Raw genomic sequence first — 17,158 nt, forward strand, 5'->3', positions numbered from 1 at the left:
AGAACTTTCCTTGGTAAGATAGCTAAGACTGACAAGCCTTCATCCAACAACAGTGAAGACATCAACTAAGAAAACTAGAATGTCATAACAGTTTAAATTCCAGTTGTCACTGAGAAGTATATTAGAAACTTAATCCAATACATTAGAAAATATACAAGAAATGGATTCACTTGTTTGCATGTTGGACCCATCAGGTTTAATCCAAGATGATTTTAGTCACCTAACTATATCTGTAATCAAGCAGTAAATAGATTCACTAACAGGTTCCACCAGATGTTCAGTTACCACCAATACTCCTCAGACAGGTTCAAAAATGAGGAAAGGAAGAAGGCTACCAAACTCCCTCTCATACCAAAATGAGAACAGACTAGAGACAAGATTAGACACCTATTTCCTTGAAGAGCACAGATGTAAAACATTTCATAACATACCTGCAAGTAATTTCAACAATGCATTGAAAGATCATGCACCATGCCCACATTACATTCCACCCAAAATTGCAAGTGTGGCTCAACCAGTCAGGGATAATTTGTAGAGTAAGACCCTGGACACCTGTGACTTGCACCTGTCATCCTAGCGACTGAGGCTGAGATCTGAGGATCACAGTTCAAAGCCAGCCTGGGCAGAAAAGTCCAGCAGACTCTTCAATTCCCTACCAGAAAACTGGAAGTGGCACTAAGCTCCAAGTGGTAGAGTGCTAGCCATGAGTAAAAGAACTCAGGGACAGCACCCAGGTTCTGACTTCAAGCCCCACTACTAATTTCCAGCTGCTCCCCTCCCCCTAAAAAGTCATTATAACAATGATCCATCTGCTTTAAAGATTTCTCCACCACGGCTCTATCAGCTGTAAGAAGTGAGTAGTTATGGATTTTAATGAAGTAGAAACAATGGGAAGGTAGATACAGTCTGGTAGGGACCTGACAAGGCAAGGTGTGTGCAGTGTGCAATAGTGGCCACCATCACGCCAGGACTCGGGTGTGACCCAAGAACAGAAGTCACATGGCGCCTGTGCTAGGAATCAGTCAATGGTTACTCCCAGATCTGACCTGGCATGAGCGCTTCCCCCCAAACCCTCCTCAGGACAGGACTTTCTTGGCCCTTCGGGATTCCGCTGCTTTGATCCCAATGGCAGCACTTCTCCAGGTTGGTTGTTTTGCGAGGGTGGCGACCACAGTGTGGCCTGCTCTACCAGCAGGAGGTGCACAAGAGGTGGGGCCAGAGCCCTCAAGCTAAGGGTGCAATGTGTGGGGGTGAGCTGAACTCCCAGCCAGTTCACAGGCTGAGTCACACCTTTGTGTCACAACCCATTTTTCTGGAAGGCTTTGTCAGGAGCTACAACTCATCCCCAGGAGTGAGAGGTGAGCGTGTCTCATCCCTCCTTCATATTGAGCATAATCACCAGGGTGCTGCTTTGAATGAAGCCAAGTCAGGAGCTGGCTGTGAGCTCTGGCTGGCAGGTGTGCGGCGGAGGAGAAGAAGTCAGGGGTCCAGCCATCGCATGGCAAGGACACAGGGGACAGGAAAGGGATTGGTACAAGATGGTGGCACAGAACCGAGGGTGCTCAGGAAGAAAGGAGGAGACAGAGATGGAGAGAGATGTCCTGAATGTGTGAACTCTCCAGAAGTAACGAGTCCAGGCAGGGCTGCATGTCAGCATGACGTCGGGAGGCTGTGCTTCCAGTGGACTGCAGGGCTGAATGGGATGCAGAGCCTAACCATGAGCTGAAGAGCTGAGGAACAGCGCCTAGGCCCAGAGTTCAAGCCCCACGACCGACCAAAAATAAAAAAGAGGAAAAGCACATGGAGCGTTGTGTGGTGGTGGGTGTGTGTGAGGTGGGTGGAGGGTGGGGTGCTCCTGGGGAGCCGGCGCTCAGAAGGGGTGGGGTGGGGGCAGGGAAAGCCTCAGAAGGCAGGAAGCTGGTGGAGGACGCACTGCCCCGAGGTCAGGAGGCTAAGTCCACATTCACGCTCTCCATGATGATACAGATGGGGAGGACCTCTGAGCATGGGAACACCAGGGGTCAGGAGAGGACCAGGTGTGTGTGAGGTTAATGATGACACCAGACAGTTCCCCAAGGAGACCAGAGCATGCCTGTGCTGGGTGGAATGACTTTGGGCTGGATTAAGGGCATGGGGCAGGTACAGAACCTGGCTAAATCCAGTGTGGTGGGAGGGAATGCAGGGACGGCAGGGCCTCTGGTTCAAGCCTTTCTGTGGTGGGGTGGCTGTGGGAACTTCAGGATCAGGAGGAGGTGCCTGGCTCAGAGCCCACAGTCCACTCAACACCCGGCATACAGTCCCTGGATGGCTCCTGGAGGCAGGCCTGCCATCTGCTTGCTTTCCTTTTCTGTGCAGGTCCCAGGACTTGAAATCAGGGCCTGGGTCCTATCCCTGAGCTTTTGTGCTCAGGGCTGGTGACTGTCCCTGGCAAATCAGTGCTACTTCTGCCTTGCTGTCACCCTGATAGTCATTCCCGAGAAGAAAAGGGTGGAGGTGGAGAGCCCTAGACTGGAGGGCTTTGCGTGTCATTCAGCACAGCAGCCCTCACCGGCACTCCAGAGGCTGTGGTAACATGACCTCATAACAAGGGACATGAGGAGCACTGCAGGAAATGTCACAATAGACAAGCAAGGGACTGTCTTAAGGAGCCTTCATGTTGTAAAAACAACTTTACATTTAAAAGTGTGCTTTTCAAAAGTACACTTAATGTCCTTGTTGAATTAGCAGAGAGTCTAGAGATATGTAACATAGACTGCCAAGGAAAAGAAAGAGTTGTGAAAATAAATTATGTGGAAGAGGCTGGGAAGGTGGCTCAGTGGTAGAGCGCTTGCCTTGCATGCCTAAGGCTCTGGGTTCGATTCCTCAGCACCACATAAGCAAAAAGAAAAAAGCCGGATGTGGCACTGTGACTCAAGTGGTAGAGCACTAGCCTTGAGCTGAAGAGCTGAGGGACAGCGCCCAGGCCCAGAGTTCAGTCTCCACGACCGGACCCCCCCCCCAAAAAAAAAAAAAAAAACAACTTTTAAACTTTGGAAAGCAGTATGGAGGTTCCTCAAAAGACTCCACATAGAGCTCCCCAATGACCCAGCAATCCCACTTTTGGGCATTTACCCAAATGTTTACAAACAAGGCCACACTAAAGCTACCAGCACAACTATGTTTATTGCAGCATTATTTACCATAGCTAAGACATGGAACCAACCCAGATGCCCCTCAGTAGATGAATGGATCAAGAAGATGTGGTATATATACACAATGGAATTCTATGCCTCCATCAGAAAGAATGACATTTCCCCATTTGTTAGGAAATGGAAAGGCTTGGAAAAAATTATATTAAGTGAAGTAAGCCAGGCCCAAAGAAACATAGGTCCCATGGTTTCCCTTATTTGCAATATCTAGTATAGGTATGAGTCAAGCGGAAAAAGTCAAATAATGTGATGTTAGGAAAATGAAACCTCAAATATGTATTTTAATGTTTTTGTTTCTTTCATGCATGTGTTTCTAACGCATTTATAATATTATCTCTTTGTTGCTTTGTATGTCCCTCCCCCACAGTGTAACCCCCGCTTTCACTATATTTGATGTCAGTATAACATGTGGAGGAGATGGGGACAAACAAGTTGTTTAAGGATTCAGGTGGACCTGTTGCAACAATGAGAAGTACAAAATGTCATGTCAAAACCAGCTTTACAATGTCGGGGGGGGGGGGGGAGGGGGGGTATGATTGGGTGGGAGGGAGGGGGGAGGCTGGGAAGGGAGGTGAAGGGTAAACAAAGGAGGAGGCTGCAATGCTTGGTAAGAAATGTATGCATTATCCTGCCCATGTAATTGTAACCCCTCTGTACAGTATGTTCTCAAATAAAATAAAATTAAATTAAAAAAAAAATTATGTGGAAGAAATAAGCACGGACAAGACTAAGGGAGTAACTGTCAGGAAGGAGCCTTGATGTTTGTGGTCAGTGCTACACCAGCAGGACTCCCTCCCTCCCTTCCTTCCTGCCTTCCTTCCTTCCTTCCTTCTTTCCTTCCTTCCTTCCTTCCTTCTTCTTTCTTTCCTTTCTACCTACCTTCCTTCCTTACTTTCTTCCTTCCTTCCTTCCTTCTTTGCTGGCTTACCATCTCTCTTCTCTGTCTGTCTGTCTGTCTGTCTGTCTGTCTGTCTGTCTATGTCCCTCATTCTCTCTTTCCATCTTTGTGCCAGTCCTGGGGCTTGAACTCTGGGCCTCTGTTCTATCCCTGGGACCATTTGGCTCAAGGCTAGCGCTTTACCACTTCAGCCATAACACCACCTACATTTTTTTTAGTGGTTTATTGGAGATGACAGTCTCAGAGACTTTTTTACCTAGACTGGCTTTGAACTGTGATCCTTAGATCCCACCTGCTCAGGAACTCAGAACACAGACATCAACCACCACCACCCAGGTGCTATTTTCTTTCCAACTACTTTCTTCTCCAGAACAGAAAGGGCTTTAAGAATGATTTGCTTCTTTGCATAGGTAACTATTAAAGAAAGAAAAAAAATCAAAAGACTCAAAATGGCATTAGGAAAACATGTTAGGTGAGTTTAACCAGTTTATCTTGAACTTGACACCACCACCAGGTAATGGGACAGATTCTCTGGAAGAAGATGACATGATCTAATAAGCACTATTTCAAAATCTAACATTTCCACTTTCATATAATTTTGTGGGCCAGCAAAATAGAGACAGATGAACACACACACAGATATATAGCACACAAATGCGCAGGTGTGGACATGTGTGCACACCTCTATCTCAGCAGATGACTTTTATCTAGGTGTGGAGATTGTTGAAGGGCCAAGCAAAGTTCAGCAGAGATGCAAGCTTGGTGGTCCTCAGGGGAGGACCACTTTCTTCTTCTTTGTGCAGGTGAAGAGGAGGCTGCAGGGAGTGGAGTGTCCGCTCATGAGTAGGAAAGGGCTGAGGGCTGGGAAACAGCCCATAGCAAATGCCGCCATATGGTGCAACACAGGGCTGGGGTTGTAAATCACAGACAAGCAAATCTGACAGATGCAGGACACAGTGTAAAAGGAGACAAAGGCGCTCACCAGGAGGAGGATGCTTATGGTAGCTCTGGACTCGGGAGAGGCTCTGGTGGAGACACTGGTCCTCTGGATGTGTCGCATTCTCTGCTTGTGTCTGTACAGGACGAAGAGCATGGAGGTGCTAGCCCAGAGCATGAGCCCCAAACATAGAACATCAGGCACTGAGAGCATGGTCACGTAAAGCACATCAGCAGCTGGATCGTGACGCACGGAAGAACAGTATCCATAGGCCTTTAAGATCGTCATGTTGTCGTGCTCTTTGGGTCCGGTCATGTGCATGGGAAAAACAATATTCACCAGGAGGAAGACCCCCCAACTGAGGTAGACGGTGGAAACAATGTGCTTGTGGGGTCTCCCCTTCAGCCCTGCCCACTTAGAGTCCCCCTGGCTGATGCTCACAGCCTGGAAGATGCTGAGGGAGCAAGTGCTACCTATCGCCACCCCCCTGCCCACTCGGTAAAGATAGAAGACCATTTTGCACCCCATATCATTGAAGAAATTTCTCCAGCCCCAAGCCACCATGGTTTGGGGAACACCCCTACACAGAAGACTTAGGAAGTTGGCCACAATTAAGTGCCTAAGAATCAAGTCTGTGGCTCTCATCCTGTTCCCCATGCAGGAAAGGAATAGATAATGGGAGAGAAGAGACAAATTACCCACAAACCCAACCACAGTCTGGCCTAAGAGGATCACCCCCATGGACACATGGGCATCTTCCATCCTCTCTGTTCCTTGAGTCTTATCCAGAGGCTCTGGCTTAGGAAACTGAGGCCTGCATGGTGCCAAGGGAACTCAACATTCTCCATCCAGCATTCAGACTACCGGAAATACTTTCCTACTGTCTCTTATGTATTAGGAAAAATCCAATTCTATTCATCCATTGGGAAGAGGAAGATGGCATGTACAGGGAAATGGGTGAACCTGGAGAAATGGCATTAAGTGAAGGTAAGTCAGGTTCTGAGATGAAGGCGGCTACATTTCTCCTCTGGAGAATCAGATCTAAGATTCTAAACTAGCAAGGCTCTAGTGGCTCAAGACTGTAATCCTAGCTACTCAGGGGCTGAGACCTTGAATTTCCAATTCAAAGCCAGCCCAGAGAAGGAAAGTCTGTGAGACTCTTCTCTCCAGTTAAGCACCAGCAAATCAGAAGTAGACCTGTGGCTCAAAGTGGTACAGGCCTAGCCTTGAGCAAAAAGGGCTCAAGGAACATGGGCAAGCCCTGAGTTCAAGCTCTCTGACTGACTAAAGAAAGGAACTTGAAACATTCGTGACACATTCCCGGGGTCACTTGCACTTAAACCTCAATACACTGGCTGCAGGAGTGGGTCCCAGGTGTCACCCTTTCCTCAACACGGAGCCCACATTTCACAGAAGAAATACCAGGAAGATGAACTAGGTCTGTGGTGGGGATGGTGCAGGTGAAGGAGGAGGTTGATGACAGAGACAGAGAGGGGGCAATTTTAGGTTCAAATGCCATTCTAGAGTCGCTGATGTGAACACATCTTTCCCAGCCCCTGGACAATCAGGATTCCTTCTCACTTGTCATAAACCAGAGCAGACTCTGTGAGGGAGATGAAAGTTAGGAACCAACAGGGCTTGGGGGTGAGGGGCCTAGAACCCCAGTTCTTTTCACTGTCCTAGTCCATTCCTATCCTACCCTGTTTCTTTGTCGTGCAACCGGTTTCAATCTGGAATCCCTGCCCCTAAGGTGATCACTTACTCAGAGTGTGGAACCTGGGGGGTCTCTCCTGCAGGCTGCGCCTCTCCAGTGGCAATGAACACAAGTGCTCGCCTCTTCTCTCAGGATGTGCGTGGCAGGGCGGTCGTTTCTGAGACACACATGGGAACTTCAGAGCTTCAGAGGGCTCCTTAGATAGGGGTCCAGGAGGGCGGCAGCTGTGGTCGTCTCCTGCGGGAGCGGTGATTTTCCCTTCTGGGGTGGCAAGCCAAGTTCTCAGTAAACTTTTTCTTTTCCCCCATGTGACAATTATAAAGACACTTTCCACTCTCATGTGGGTGCTTCTCCAGGGGATAGGGGAATGGTGCAGTCACTTACCTCTCCTGGATCCCAATAGGCTGGCAGGAGACACTGAGATCTGAAGCGAGATGACTGTAAACAACCTCAGTGGTGTGTAAGCCATGTGTCCCCAAAGTTTCTTATCCAAAGTGTCCCTTCCCTTTTTATTCCAGTTCTGAGACTTGAACTCAGGGCTTGGGCACTGTTCCTGAGCTGCTTTTGCTCAAGGCTAGCACTCTACCATTGGTGCCACAGCACCACTTCTGGCTTTTTCTATGTATGTGCTGCTGAGGAATTGAACCCAGGGCTTCATGCATGCTAGGCAAGCACTCTACCACTGAGCCACCTTACCAGCCCTCTTCATCTCAGTCTCCTTTTGTTTTATCATCACATATGCTGTTAGAAAAGAAAAATGGAACCCTGTACTGATGCAATCTCAGGAACCTGATATCAGAGAATCAAAGTTCAAAGCCAGCCTGGTGAAGAATCTGTATACACCTGTCTGTATACACCAGATCTGTATACACCTGTCTGAACTGTAAAGCAGTGTCCTGGCTCTACCATGTGCCTGTCAGCCAGGAGGGAGAGCTGGCCCGGCCCAGTTATAAACCAACACTGCATAGAGATGACACTTCACCAGCCAAGACTGAAAACTGAAAGTTCAGGGTGGAAAACTGTCCCAAGCAAATGGGAACAGACCTGAAATGGAGCCCCAGTTGCTTGTCCCACGAGAGCAGGGGAGACATCAAACCCAAGTTAGGTTGATGAGATAAAGACCGTTAACTTCTGCTGACAAACAGCGAGCCAGCAAACAGATGCCTACTGCTGCCCTGGTTTCATGAACTAGTACTACTGGATGCCATGGACCCGTACGTCCAGACCAAGTTAGAATGTTGGCTTAAGACACCCTCTCATCAAGAGATAGGCTGTCGAGCCCAAAGTCAGCCATAAGACTTAAGGATCAAATGAAGGAACAAGTTTACAAATTCAAGAATCAAAACCATACCACAACTTTCCAGGACCACTTGGATGAAGAAAAAGCTTCTCTGAGGGAATTTACAGCTGTGTGGGCCTGCCAGGAAAAAAGTCAGGTGTCTCAAATGCAATCAACGATGAAGCACAGTCTAAAAACAAACCCAGAACAGTGGATACAAAGAGAATCATAAAAATCAGGATAGAGCCAGCCAGGAACTGATGACTGCTCACCACTAATCAGAGCTACATAACAAGCTCAGGTCTGAGGATTGTGGTTCAAAGGCATCAGAAAAGTCCATGAGGCTCATTTTCAATAAACTATCCCCAGAATGTACAAAGCAGAGCTGTGGCTCAAGTGGTAGCGCACTAGCCTGGAGCGAAAGAAGATTAGCAACAGTGCCCAGGCCCTGAGTTCAAGCCAAAGGACAGGCACACACATACACACACACACACACACACACACACACACACACACACACACACACACACAAATCAGGGTAAAAATGAAAGAAATGGAGATTAAAATAACAATGTAAAAAAAAATCAGTGAAAGAAGCTGAGCTCTGGTGGCTCACGCCTGTATTCCTAGCTACTCAGAAGGCTGAGATCTGAGGATCATGGTTCAAAGCCAGCTGATTCAGCAAAGTCCATAAGACTCATCTCCAATCAACCACCAGAAAACTGGAAGTGGCGACTGTGGCTCAAGTGATAGAGTGCACACCTTAAGCTGAAGAGCTGAGGGACAGTGCCCAGGACCAAAATTCAAGCCTCAGGACTGACAAAAAAAAATCAGTGAAGGTAAGAACTTTCTTTGGGAAGATAGCTAAGACTGACAAGCCTTCAGCCAAGAACAGGGAAGACATCAACTAAGAAAACTAGAATATCATAACAGTTAAAATTCAAGTTGTCACTGAAATATAGTAGAAAATTAATCCAACACATTAGTAAACATACAAGAAATGGATTCACCTCTTTGCACGTTGGACCCATCAGGTTTGATCCAAGTTGATTTTAGTCACCTAACTTCATCTTTAATCAAGCAGTAAATAGAGTCACTGATGGGTTACACCAGGTGTTCAGAGTTACCACCAATGCCTCTCAGACAGGTTCAAAAACTAGCAAAGGAAGAATGCTAATAAACTCCCTCTCATATCAAAATGAGAACAGACTAGAGACAGACTTAGACACCTATTTCCTTGAAGAGCACAGAAGTAAAATATTTAACATAACATACCTGCAAGAAATTTCAACAATGCATTTAAAGATCATGCACCATGCCCATGTTGCATTCCACCCAAAACTGCAAGTGTGGCTCAACCAGTCCTGGATAATTTGAAGAGTAAGTCCCTGGACACCTCTGGCTCGCACCTGTCAACTTAGAGACTGAGGCTGAGATCTGAGGATCACAGTTCAAAGCCAGCCTGGGCAGAAAAGTCCAGCAGATTCTTCAGTTCCCTACCAGAAAACTAAGCACTAAGCTCCAAGTGGTAGAGCACTAGCCATGAGTAAAAGAGCTCAGGGACATCAACCAGGTCCTGAGTTCAAGCCCCACAACTGATTTCCCACCCACACCCGCCAAAAATTCATTATAACAAGGATCCATCTGCTTTAAAGCTTTCTCTGCCAAGGCACTATCAGCTGTAAGAAGTGAGTAGTTAGGGATTTTAATGAAGTAGAAACAATGGGAAGGTAGATACAGTCCGGCAGGGACCTGACAAGGCAAGGTGTGTGCAGTGTGCAATAGTGGCCACCATCATGCCAGGCCTCAGGTGTGACCCAGGAACAGAAGTCAGATGGCGCCTGTCCTAGGGGTCAGTCAATGGTTACTCCCATATCTGAACTAACATGAGCACTTCCCCCCAAAACCTCCCCGGGACTTTCTTGGCCCTTCTGAATTCCTCTGTTTTCATCACAATGGCAGCCATTGGCCAGGGTGGTTGTTTTGTGAGGATGGCAAACAGTGTGGCCTGCCCTACCAGCAGGAGGTGCACAAGGGATGGGGCCAGAGCCCCCAAGCTAAGGGTGCAGGGAGTGAGGAAGAGCTGACCTCCCAGCTGGTTCATGGGCTGACCCATTTTTCCTGGAAGGCTTTGTCAGGAGCTTCAACTCATCCCCAGGAGTGAGAGGTGAGCATGTCTCATCCCTCCTGAATATTGAGCATAGTCACCAGGTGCTGCTGTGAATGAAGCCAAGTCAGGAGCTGGCTGTGAGCTCTGGCTGGCAGGTGTGCAGCAGGGAAGCATGAGTTGGGTGGCCGGCCACTGTGTGGCAAGGGCACAGGGAACAGGAAAGGGATTCATACAAGATAGTGGTGTAGAACCGAGGGTGCTCAGGAAGAAAGGAGACAGAGATGGAGGAAGACAACCTGAATGTGCGAACTCTCCAGAAGTAACAAGTCCAGGCAGGGCTGCATGTCAGCATGACGATGCGCAGCTGTACTTCCAGCGGACTGCAGGGATGCATGGGATGCAGAGCCTAAGCTTGAGCTGAAGAGCTCAGGGACAGTGCCTAGGGCCAGAGTTCAAGCCCCAGGGAGGACCAAAAAAAAAAAAAAAGGAAAAGTGGGAGGAGCATTGCTGAGAGCTGTGGGGTAGGGGAAGCACAGGGCGTGGGTTGTCTTGGATTTGGATCCTGCTCAAGACAGAAGGTGAGGTCAGTAGAGGGTGGGGTGCTCCTGGGGAGTGAGTGCTGACAGGGGGTAGAGTGGGGACAGGGAAAGCCTGTGTCCCCTCACAAGGCAGGGAGCTGGTGGAGGACACACGCTGCCCCTAGCACTCTGCAAGGTGACACAGACGGGGAAGACCTCTGGGGATGGGAACACCAGGGTCAGGAGAGGACCAGGTGTGTGTGAGGTTAATGATGACACCAGACAGCTCCCCAAGGAGACCAGAGCACGCGTGTGCTGGGTGGAATGACTTTGGGCTGGATTAAGGGCATGGGGCAGGTATGGAATCTGGCTAAAGCGAGTGTGGGGGGAGGGAATGCAGGGACGGCAGGGCCTGTGGTTCAAGCCTTTCTGTGGTGGGGTGGCTGTGGAAACTACAGGATCAGGAGGAGGTGCCTGGCTCAGAGCCCAGAGTCCACTCAGCACCGGGCATAGTCCCTGGCTGACTCCTGGTGGCAGGCCTGCCATCTGCTTGCTTTCCTTTTCTGTGTTGGTCCCAGGATTTGAACTCAGGACCTGTGTCCTATCCCTGAGCTTTTGTTCTCAGGGCTGATGACTGTCCCCGGGACATCAGTGCTACTTCTGGCTTGCTGTCACCTTTCAATTCATTCCTGAGAAGAAAAGGGTGGAGGTGGAGAGCCCTGGACAGGAGACCCCTCCTCACATTCAGCACAGCAGCCCTGACCTGCACCCCAGAGGCTGTGGTAAAGGGACCTCATAACAAGGGACATGAGGAGCACTGCAGGAAATGTCACAATAGCCAAGCAAGGGACTTTCTCAAGGAGCTTTCGTGTTTTAAAAACAACTTTATATTAACAAAGGTGCTTTTCAGAAGTACACTTAAGGTGCTTGTTGAATTAGCAGAGTCTAGAGATATGTAACATAGACTGCCAAGAAAAAGAAAGAGTTGTGAAAATAAATTATGTGTAAGAAATAAGCAAGGACAAGACTAATGGAGTAACTGCCAGGAAGGAGTCTTGATGTTTGTGGTTAGTGCTACACCAGCAGGACTTCCTTCCTTCCTTCCTTCCTTCCTTCCTTCCTTCCTTCCTTCCTTCCTTCCTTCCTTCCTTTCTTCCTTCCTTCCTTCTTTCTTCCTTCCTTCTTTCCTTCCTTCCTTCTTTGCTGGCTTGCCCTCTCTCTTCTCTGTCTGTCTCTGTCTGTGTGTCTGTGTCCCTCATTCTCTCTTTCCTTCTTTGTGCCAGGCCTGGGGCTTGAAATTTGGGCCTCCATTCTGTCCCTGGGAAATTTGACTCAAGGCTAGTGCTCTACCACTTCAGCCACAGCACCACCTCCATGTTTGTTTGCAGGGTTTTTTGGTGGTTTATTGGAGATGAGAGTCTCAGAGAGTTTTCTACCTAGACTGGCTTTGAAATGTGATCCTTTGATCTCGCCTCCTCATGAACTCAGAACACAGGCATTAATCACCACACCCAGCTGCTATTTTCTTTACTTTATTTTTTTTTTATTGTGAGAATACCCTACAGAGGAGTTACAATTATATGGGCAAGATAACGAGTACGTTTCTTATCAAGTATTGTTGCCTCCACTTTGTTTCTCATTCCTATCTGTTCCCATACTCCAGCCCTCCCCCAACCTGATTCCCCCCACACACACCAAAGTTGTAAAGTTCATTTTTCGACATAACGACTGTACATCTCATTGTTGCAATGGGTCCACCTGTATCCCTAGTTAAACAAGTTTTTTTTTCCCTTCCACTCCACAAAATATACCAACATCAAATACAGTGAAAGCATGGGTTATACTGTGCGGGAAGGACATACAAAGCAACATAGAAATCATCTTATAAGTATGATAGAAACAATTGCCACGTGCTATTTTCTTTCCAACTACTTTCTTCTCCAGAACAGAATGGGCTTTAAGAATTATTTGTTTCGTTGCATAGGAAACTATTAAGAAAGAAAAAAAAATCAAAAGACTCAAAATGGAATTAGGAAAACATGTAAAGTGAGTTTAAACAGTTTATCTTGAATTTGATACGACTACCATTTAATGGGGCAGATTCTCTGGAAGAAGTTGACATGAACTAATAAGCATTAGTTCAAAATCTAACATTTCCACTTTCATATAATTTTGTGGGCCAGCACAATAGAGAGAGATGAACACACACAGACATATAGCACACAAATGTGCAGATGTGGACCTGTGTGCACACTTCTATCTCTCAGCAGATGACTTTTATCTAGGTATGGAGATTGTTGAATGGACAAGCAAAGTTCAGCAGAGATGCAAGCTTGGTGGTCCTCAGGGCAGGACCACTTTCTTCTTCTTTGTGCAGGTGAAGAGGAGGCTGCAGGGAGTGGAATGTCTGCTCATGAGCAGGAAAGGGCTGAGGGATGGGAAACAGCCTGTAGCAAACACCGAGATATGGTGCAGCACGGGGCTGGGGTTGTAAATCACAGACAAGCAAATCTGACAGATGTAGGACATGGTATAACAGGAGACAAAGGCGCTCAACAGGAAGAGGATGATTATGGTAGCTCTGGACTCGAGAGAGGCTCTGGTGGAGACGCTGATCCTCTGGATGTGTCTCATTCTCTGCTTGTGTCTGTACAGGATAAAAAGCATGGAGGTGCTGGCCCAGAGCATGAGCCCCAGACATAGAACATCAGGCAACGAGAGCATGTCCACATACAGCACAGCAGCAGCTGGGTCCTGACGCACGGAAGAACAGTATCCATAGGCCTTAAAGCTCGTCATGTCTTCGTATGCTTTGGGTCCGGTCATGAACTTGATATTAACAATGCTCACCAGGAGGAAAATCCCCCAGCTGAGGTAGACGGTGGAGACAATGTGCTTGTGGGCTCTCCCCTTCAGTCCTGCCCACCTGGAGTGCCCCTGGCTGATGCTGAGAGCAAGGAAGATGCTCAGGGAGCAAGTGCTAACAATCGACACCCCCCTGCCCACTCGGTGAAGATAGAAGACCATTTTGCACCCCACATCATTGAAGAAATTTCTCCAGCCCCAAGCCACCATGGTTTGGGGAACACCCCTACACAGAAGACTTAGGAAGTTGGCCACAATTAAGTGCCTAAGAATCAAGTCTGTGGCTCTCATCCTGTTCCCCATGCAGGAAAGGAATAGACAGTGGGAGAGAAGAGACAAATTACCTACAAACCAAACCACAGTCTGGGCTAAGAGGGTCACCCCCATAAACACATGAGCATCTCCCATCCTCTCTGTTCCTTGAGTCTCATTCAGAGGCCCTGGCTTGGGAAACTGAGGCCTGCATGGTTCCAAGGGAACACAATATTTTCCTTCCAACATTCACACCACTGGAAATAATCTCCTACTGTCTCTCATGTATTAGGAAAAATCCAATTCTATTCATCCATCGGGAAGAGGAAGATGGCATGTCCAGAGAAATGGGTGAACCTGGAGAAATAGCATTAAGGGAAGGTGAGTCAGGTTCTGAGGTGAAGGCGGCTGCATTTCTCCTCTGTAGAATCAGATCTAAGATTCTAAACAAGCAAGGCCCTAGTGGTTCAAGACTGTAATCCTAGCTACTCAGGGGCTGAGACCTTGGATTCCCAATTCAAAGCCACCCATAGAAGGAAAGTCTGTGAGACTCTTCTTTCCAGTTAAGCACCAGCAAACCGAAAGTAGATATGTGGCACAAAGTGGTAGAGGCCTAGTCTTGAGCAAAAAGGGCTCAAGGAACATGGGCAAGACTCAAGTTCAAGCTCTCTGACTGACTAAAGAAAGAAACTTGAAACATGTCTGACATGTTCCCGGGGTCACATGCACTTATACTTCAATACTCTGGATGCAGGAGTGGGTCCCAGGTGTCATGCTTTCCTCAACACGGAGCCCACATTTCACAGAAGAAATACCAGGAAGATGAACCAGGTCTGCATTGGGATGTTGTGGGTTAAGAAGGAGGTGGATCACAGAGACAGAGAGGGGGTAATGTTAGGGTCAAATCCTAGAGTCACTTATGTGAACATATCTTCCCCAGTCCATAGACAATCAGGATTCCTCCTCACTTGTCATAAACCAGGACAGACTCTGTGAGGGGAGTCGAAGTGAGAAACCAACAGGACTTGGGGGTGAGGGGCCTGGAACCCCTGTTCTTTTCACTGTCCTAGCCCATTCCTATTCTTCCTGTTTCTTTGTTATGCAACCGGGTTCAATCAAGAATCCCTGCTCCTAAGGTGATACCTTACCCAGAGTGTGGAACCTGGGGTCTCTCCTGCAGGCTGCGCCTCTCCAGTGGCAGTGAACATAAGTGCTCACCTCTTCTCTCAGGATGTGCATGGGAGGGCGGGTCGTTTCTGAGATGCACATGGGCACTTCAGAGCTGCAGAGGGCTCCTTAGATAGGGGTCCAGGAGGGCCGCAGCTGAGGTCGTCTCCCTCGAGAGCAGTGATTTTCCCTTCACCTGGGGTGGCAAGCCAAGTTCCCAGTAAACTTTTTCTTTTCCCCCATGTGACAATTATCAAGACACTTTTCACGTTCTCATGGGTGTTTCTCCAGGGGACAGGGGAGGGGTGCAGTCGCTTATCTCTCCTGGATCCCAGCAGGCCAGGAGGAGACACTGAGGCTCAACTTGATATTACTTTCTGGAAACAATATCAGCAGTATGTAAGTCATGTGTCCCCAAAGTTTCTTACCCAAAGTGCCCTTCCTTTTTTTTCCCCATTCAGAGACTAGAACTCAGGGCTTGGGCACTGTTCCTGAGCTGCTTTTGCTCAAGGCTAGCACTCTACCATTGGTGCCACAGCACCACTTCTGGCTTTTTCTATGTATGTGCTGCTGAGGAATTGAACCCAGGGCTTCATGCATGCTAGGTAAGCACTCTACCACTGAGCCACCTTCCCAGCCCTCCTCATCTCAGTCTCCTTTTGTTTTATCATAATATATGCTGTTAGAAAAGAAAAGTGGATGCCTGTACTGATGCAAACTCCAGAGCCTGGTATTAGAGAATCAAGGTTCAAAGTCAGCCTGGTGAAGAAAGCCCATGAGATTCTTATATCCAATTCCTATCTCCACTCTCTGGTGGTAGAGTGCCAGTCTGGAATAAAAGAGCTCAGCAACAGCATCCAGGCCCAGAGTTCAAACCCCTGGACTGGCACAAAAAAAGAAAGAAAATAGAATGAGACATTCCTGTACAGGAATTTCTTTGGCAATAATGGCCATTTTCTTCTAAAAATGTTTTCATCCTTAGAGACCCCATTTGGAGATTAGAGGTAAGCATTTCATGCATATTCCTGAACGCAGGGTGTTGAGTGATCTCTTTTCATGCCTGGTTGTTTCTGAGGAGGTAGCTTCATTCTCTAATTCCCTACTGATTTTCATCATTAGTAGTGGTGATTTTGAAGCAGAAATTTGTCAGTCTGCTCAGGAGAGGATCAGCTGTGACTCCTCTCCCTGGGTTTCTGGTCTACCTCATTGCATGGACTCCATTTCTCACCTGGACCCTTCTGGACTTGCTGACAATTCCTCTGCCCCATTCTTGTCTGTTTCAAGAAAGTGCATTTGCCTTTCTGTGTCTGACTTCTTGCATTTTCCACAGCGATCTGTAGTTCTACAGATGTGGCAGCACATGACACCATTTCCTTCTTGTTCCTGGCCTACTCGTACTTTGTGATGGAAATACACTACATCTTTTTTTTTTGTGAAACATCTTTTTATTAAACAGCAAAACAGAAATGCAACAGAATTTTAAATATTTGTACATTTAAGTCACAAAAGGGATTCAAAATGTTTGCAGTGTGACTATTACATCTTCATATAGTTAAAGTCATTTATGAAATCATATACTAACACATAAGATTATCCAATGATTAAAGTAGTTCAAATCTAGTAACTGTAAGCTATATTAGTGGATCTCGTTTCCTAGTATAATATGTTAATATTACCTCTGATATTTTTTTGGAGCCGACAGTAAAGCTCTAAGGTCATCTTGACCCCTGTGCTCACTTGAAGGCACGTATAAGGAGCTGGCTTACTTAAAAAACACCAGGTGCAAGCCGGGCGCTGGTGGCTCACGCCTGTAATCCTAGCTACTCAGGAGGCTGAGATCTGAGAATCGCGGTTCAAAGCCAGCCCGGGCAGGAGAGACCGTGAGACTCCTATCTCCAATAAACCACCAGAAAACCGGAAGTGGCGCTGTAGCTCAAGTGGTAGAGCACTCGCCTTGAGCTGAAGAGCTGAGGGACAGCGCCCAGGCCCAGAGTTCAAGCCCCACGACCGACAAAAAAAAAAAAAAAAAAAAAACACCAGGTGCCCGGGATTGCTTTGCTATGTCTGCAGAGTTTGTTTTACTTTCTACCAGTGGACCTTGTCTTGTTTTACTGCATCTGTTTTTATTGAAATTTTCCTTGTTTGTCTGGACTATTATAACCTTATGTTACCTCTTGACTTCTAATAGTATATATTAGGGAAAGTTAAAAATAAACGATGCTGTAGTCTT

General features: G+C 47.4%; 2 protein-coding genes across 2 annotated transcripts; both read right to left on the bottom strand.

Annotated features, from left to right (window-relative positions):
* Positions 1 to 4,855: 4,855 nt before the first annotated feature.
* LOC122125551 (vomeronasal type-1 receptor 4-like) lies at positions 4,856 to 5,785 on the bottom strand. The gene has a single exon (XM_042700073.1). The coding sequence runs from the start codon at positions 5,783 to 5,785 to the stop codon at positions 4,856 to 4,858; it is 930 nt and encodes a 309-aa protein (XP_042556007.1).
* A 7,202-nt stretch (positions 5,786 to 12,987) lies between these two features.
* LOC122125552 (vomeronasal type-1 receptor 4-like) lies at positions 12,988 to 13,671 on the bottom strand. Its single transcript, XM_042700074.1, has one exon. It carries the CDS (start codon positions 13,669 to 13,671, stop codon positions 12,988 to 12,990), a length of 684 nt encoding a protein of 227 aa, XP_042556008.1.
* Positions 13,672 to 17,158: the final 3,487 nt, after the last annotated feature.

This window comes from Dipodomys spectabilis, unplaced genomic scaffold (genome assembly GCF_019054845.1).
Source record: "Dipodomys spectabilis isolate Male_0828 unplaced genomic scaffold, ASM1905484v1 ptg000266l, whole genome shotgun sequence".
Lineage (NCBI taxonomy): Eukaryota > Metazoa > Chordata > Mammalia > Rodentia > Heteromyidae > Dipodomys > Dipodomys spectabilis.

Bases quoted from the DNA above. Each gene is read 5' to 3' on its own strand.
- LOC122125551 (XM_042700073.1), bottom strand. From the start codon at position 5,785: ATGGAAGATGCCCATGTGTCCATGGGGGTGATCCTCTTAGGCCAGACT.
- LOC122125552 (XM_042700074.1), bottom strand. From the start codon at position 13,671: ATGGTCTTCTATCTTCACCGAGTGGGCAGGGGGGTGTCGATTGTTAGC.